We start from the raw sequence: 5821 nt of genomic DNA, 5'->3' as shown, positions 1-5821 counted from the left end.
GGTTGGACTCGATGATCTTGGAGGTCTCTTCCAACCTAGTCATTCTGTTGAATTCTGTTGAATGCTAATAATTAGTACAGCTGTCACTGCAGTGCCTTGCCAGCACCTGGTGACCCATTCAGCTGCTGGAAAGGGAAGAAAGGCAACACAGAAACTTTAGCAAACACAAGAGGATTTGCTCTAAAACAAACAATAAAGGCTTTCATAGCCTACATAGATTAATACAGTGTTAATCACACAACTGTGTGAGGAGTTCATGTTAAATTCTAAACAAAGTTGACAGTTACCACTTCTATTCATCTGCCTCAAAATTACAGAAGCTCAAAATTCACAGGCTTTTCTGGATATGTTCAGTTAAACTCTTTAAGTAATTGCAAAGTCACACTATTTGTATGATGCTTGGCAGCATGGCTTGGTTTGAAAAGACACGTGTCTGCTAAAGAAGGCGCAACTCTTCCTTGAAATGGAAAAATGTAAACACCTTCTCTCCACTGCTAATTATTGTCATTTTGAAATTAAGGGGCTCTCAGGAAAAGATATGGGAAAACAAATAACGGTTCTTTATTAGGAAAATTAAAATAAAAATGCAGTAACGCAAAAAGAACTACTGACAGAGTCAGAATACAACTGGACACCCTGTTGGGCAGGGTGTTGGTAGCAGTCCCATTAAATGGTGGCTGCAGTAATGCTGGAGTGACAGATGTGCTTCTGGTGAAGCAATGATCCTGTAGAAGGGTGTAGTTCGCTGACTGTGGTGTTCTGAGTGTCAGATTATATCCAGGTAGGAATGCTTGGCTCCTCCCCCTGGGTGGAGCATCCCACAATGGGATGATGGAATTTTATCAGCCCTGCAGTGAGACTCAATGGCTCATTAACAGAAAATATCCCCCTGGAGGGAGGATGGGTCATGGAAGAGCTAGAGAACACTGCCACATCTGGTTTTAACAGCTGGTAATAGAATACATACTTTTGGTTACATCTTGCATTGCAACCTAAGACACAGCAGCAGAAGGCAAGTTCTGCACAATATTTATAATTTGTTAACAATACTTATAATTAATTTTTAAATGAAAGTGACCTCTGGCAGTTATACAACTCTAGCCAATCGCAGACATTTAAATAGTTACTCACATGACAGGGTTGTGTTTTATCTTTTAATCAAACCATTCCAGATCTGCAGCTTGCTGGATCATCAGAGTAGGATATAAATACTCAAACCTAACTGTTGCCTTCGTAGGTGTGGCGACCTGGTTCAGGAACGGCACGGCAACCACCCCAGGCCACTCAGTCCATCAGCTCGCAGACACCAATGTGGTGGACAGCAAATAGCATTTATTAGAGAAAGACACGACACTATATAGCATGGGTTTACAACGTCACTTCCATCTGCTTACATCACTACCTAAACACTACTGGCTATCAGAAGAGGGGTCTTATCTTTCCGTACAGCTCGATATCTTCCGGCCGCTAGACCCTAGCTACCTACATTTCCCCCCTCCTTTTGCTTAACTAAATAGGTTAAAATATAAAATATACCTGTCCTAACAAATTCTACCCTTTTTCTCATTCTGTATTTTATAAAAAGTATATTGCATAGACTTGAGTAAAAATGTAAGATACGCTACACTTAACTAAAAGGCTAACATATAAGAAGGGCATAATACTTCCAAAACATAGCCTAAGTAACATAAGTAACTGCTGGGAGCTCTTGTTTAAAGCAGTTGCTGACACTCTACTAACATAATGCCAACTCTCTCTAAGCGGCTTCTGGTTCAGCCTGAGTTACAGCAGCTAGCCCTAGAAGCAGAATGGTGCAAAAACATTGATATTGTTTGGGTTTTACCAGCGTGGAAGTCTCTGATGTTTTCAGGGTATTTGCTGGCTTGTCATCCTCTTCAGTCACTAGGGCGTACAGATTACGAGGACATCCACAAATCCATTCCTGTAGAAAGAAGCCTACAGTTTTCATTAGCTTTATTCTGGAGGTCTGGTTTAATAGACTTAAGCAGACACCATTTGACTCTACCTTCTTTTCTGACTGCTGCATAGCCTTGCCCTGTCAGAACCAATTTCCACTCTTGTTCCCATTCCCATAGTTCATTTCTAATTATGACTGATGGGCCTTCTTCTAGCGCTCGAGTGGCCCAATGCTTTTGGGTGGGGCTATTCACCTCTTCTCCCCTGGGAAACTGATTAAATGCTAATAGAGCTAAGGAGGCAAAAGCCTTCACCAGTTCATTTCGGTATTACAAAAACTGGGGTGTTCCACGGGCTGGTGGAGGGCTCTGTGTGTTGTAATTCACGGTCAATTAGCTCAAGAAGGGCATCCATTTGAGGCTTTGGCAGGGATCACTGCTGGACCCACACTGGGTCAGACGATTTCTATGTCAGACTGATTGGTGGAAGGGGGTGTGTGGCAGTGGCCCTTAAGGTAAATTTGTCACCCTGGCTTTTAACAGGGCTAAAGCATCCCTTCCCAACAGGGGTGGGACTCCTGACATGACACACAGGAAGAGGGTAATAGTTTTCTCTGGCCCTTTTTCCGTGTGAAGCGTGATAGCTACTAGTTGGGCAGTCTTCCGAGCTCGGGTTAATCCCCCAACTCCGCCTACCATGGGGGCGTCTTCTAATTTCCAGTGCGGAGGCCAGTTTGTCTCAGGGATAACTGTAACATCTGCTCCTGTATCAATCAAAAAGGGGACACTAATGGCCAGAGAGGGGATACTAGTGGTGATGTCATTTGAGGTATTGTAGAGGATCCCCCATACCACTGGTGGGTTGTCACACTTTACTGCCAGGGCCACCCTGGGGTCTCAGCCCCAAAGGGTGGTCCTTGTTGTCCCTGAGGTAGGTAGGACAGGTTTGGCTGGGTCGCTGGTTGGACCATAAAGTTGGTCGCTTCCCAAGGGGGCAGCGGGTTCGGGAGCGCCTCGCCCCCTTTGGGGTTGGCATAATTGGGCTGCCTCACGTCCCAGGTGGGAGAGGGCTGTGCACGGCCCAGTTGTCCTCTCCCCCTCCTGTTTCCCTGAGTCTTAGATCTACATTCTTTAGCAAAATGTCCTTTCTTTCCGCAGGCCCAACACAGTCCTCTAGGTCGGCTCTGGTGTGAGGGAGGTGCTGTTAGTGGGTCCTCTGACCAAGGGCAGTTTGCTACAACGTGGCCCGCCTGGCCACATTTAAAACATGCCATCACATTAGCTATTGCTGTATGAACTGCTACCTGAATTTGGGCTAGATATTCTTCTTTCGCGACATGTTTAATCATGTCTGCGATGCTTGACCCCACTGGCAGTGATCGTAGGATTTCTCTGGTTGCCGAATTACACTGCTGATGCAAGCAATCTGCCAAAACTGGGTCTTTCACGTCCTCGGGCAGGGTCGAGGAGTCGATCGCTGCCTGGAGGCGATCCACAAATTGCGTGAAGCTCTCACTTTCGTTTTGTTTTATTGTAGGCCATGGTGATGGCTTAGCAATAACTCTAGAGGCCGAGCGAATAGCTTCTCTGGCCGCACGAGTAGTTGTCATAATTTCATGGGCCCGCAGACCCTGGGCCTGCGCCTGAGGTGTAACCATTGTTGGGTCTGTGCCCATCAGCCGCTGCAGGCTGGAGCCGTGTAGTGGGTGATCTGCCCTGGTTACTTGGGCTAATTGTCTCGCACAGTTCTCTTCCCATTCTTCTTTAAAAACAATCATCCCTTCCCCATCAAAAATCAGTCTACAAGTTTGCCTTATATCAAACGGGAGCATATCGTCTCCCCCAAAGAGATCATCTATGAGGGTGGAGACCACGGCAGAATTAAGCCCTCTGTCTGCAATTACCTTGACAATCGTTTGTATATCTTCAGGGTCTATTGGTGAGTGGACCCTCTGTCCCCAATCTGTCACCCAGACTGGGAACGCCAGCGCGGCTGAAGGGGCCCAGCCAGCACATGCAATTTTTATTTTCCTCCAGTCCGTGAGAGGGATATCTCCTCTCGGTTCTTTTTTAATTTGGATGGGGATATTTTTGTTTAACTCTGTTTCTTCCTCCTCTGAGGAATTGGTCACAAGCCACTCATCCCAGCTGGTGTCTGATCCAGAGTCAGAACTTGACTGACTGGTAACTTCCAGTTTCCCGTGCCTTTTCATTGGGCTCCGACCTCGCCTATGTCCCTTGCGGGTGGGTCGTTCCCTCCCTCTTGGTTCGCCCCTCCCTTTTGGCTCACTCTGCCCTCTGCTTGGCGGGGTGTTTGCCCCATAAGGACATTTTTTCAGGTGGTCACTCTGATTGCCTTTCTGCCCTTCGCTCCCTTCCCCCTCTCGGTCGCTCCCACCACCTTTCTCCTTCTCGTTCTCCTCCCATTCCCATTTGTGTGCACAAGTTAATGTTATCACTTCCTCCCTGCCCGCACCAAGGGCATCTTCACCTCGCCCCTTGCCTTTCTGCTCAGCACCACCTTGGGGCACATAGGGCGGCGGTCCAATGCAAGCTTCTTCAGACTCTAGTTTCCCCGGGACACACCAGGCTTCCTCGGCTAACCCACCCCAGAAGGGTTTAGGTCTTTTCTGTCCCTCGGTAAGCAGGTTGGGATTCAAGAATTGAGCAGATGTATTGTCCTCTTGTGGCCCTTTCAGCTCAGCAGAGCAACTCTCATCTGGGGGGTGTAATTTTGGGGTGGCCAACAAACAGTTTTTTGCCACCCTCCAGGTCTCCTGTTCTTGTATGGCCTTCTGCAGGGCTCGAACGACTTTCCCCCATGACTTAAGGTTTTTCGCACAACCCGAGGACATCGTTTCCTCAGCAAGCGCTATAGTGCATTTATCCCACACTTCTGGGTGGACAATGTCCACCGGCTGGTCAATGACCCCATTTTGCAAAAGCCACGCAACTGTGAGAGTAAAATCCCTGGGTTTACAATCAATACCCCACTGCTTATGTAATTGTGATACGACCTTCACAAGGGCTTCCATCCTCCTTGTTGGTCCGGGAGCATCCTCCCCACCGAGCTGGTCCCGCTGCTCCGGCTGCCGTTCACCCGTCCAGGTGACAATTTCCTGGGTTTCTGCACCGGGGGGGAAAGAAAAAAGCAAACTGTGAGTTCTACTGGGAGACAAAAGCCACTGGTAAGACTATGTCAGCTGTGACACCATCACCATGGCTCTTCTGAAGCTGCAGCAGTAAAGAGCTGACAGTCATGGCTGAAGCCATGTACAAATACCCTCACACTGGAAAGCTGCATATCAAGCACAATCTTTCATTTGCTTCCCATTTCACAGCGTCATAAGCCTGGAACGAGCTTGATCTCCCCTCCAGGAGCAGTGTGTTTGGGCATGTACAATACTCCTGTTCCCATGAGGAACACTGACTGTTCCTTTCCTTTTCACAGCAGAGCTTTTAGTGCAACAGCACGAGCTGCAGCTCCATTCCAGACCTGCTTCCCCAGCACATCCCCCTGACTGCTCCACACCCAGCACTTGGACCATGTGGCAAGAGCTTCCTGGAAGTAACTGAACTTGGTTCTTAATGGTTGGATTTACTTCAAAAAGAAAGTAAAGAGGCTACAGTGCCCATTAGTTCTGATATCTGGACAAAACAGTACTGAAAGACCCCACTAGAACCTGCCACAAAGACCACCACCCCAGCTCTAGACTGGAGGCAACAAAATGTTTGAGGAAGGCTCCTTTAATCACCACTTACTGGTATCTGTGTTCACCTGCAAAGTGGTTTGAGCCTGGGTACTGGTTTTCTCTTTGTGCACCTGGTCTGTGAGGGAGGAAGAAAAAACACAGAACATGAGCAGATCCTAAGCAGACCTCAATACATACAAATCTATCAAAGAA

The 5821-nt window shown here is 47.6% G+C and overlaps 1 protein-coding gene across 1 annotated transcript; it reads right to left on the bottom strand.

Moving 5' to 3' along the window:
* Positions 1 to 1140: 1140 nt before the first annotated feature.
* On the bottom strand, positions 1141 to 5783 carry LOC107212396. The gene is made up of 2 exons (XM_015645571.2): positions 5679 to 5783; positions 1141 to 5043 (listed from the first exon to the last, which is right to left on the bottom strand). Exons 1-2 carry the CDS (start codon positions 5773 to 5775, stop codon positions 2789 to 2791), a joined length of 2352 nt encoding a protein of 783 aa, XP_015501057.1. The 5' UTR covers positions 5776 to 5783; the 3' UTR covers positions 1141 to 2788.
* Between the last annotated feature and the right edge of the window lie 38 nt (positions 5784 to 5821).

Source organism: Parus major, chromosome 18 (genome assembly GCF_001522545.3).
Source record: "Parus major isolate Abel chromosome 18, Parus_major1.1, whole genome shotgun sequence".
Lineage (NCBI taxonomy): Eukaryota > Metazoa > Chordata > Aves > Passeriformes > Paridae > Parus > Parus major.
Note: the sequence above shows the minus strand (reverse complement) of the source record. Positions and strands in the feature narration are given on the sequence as shown.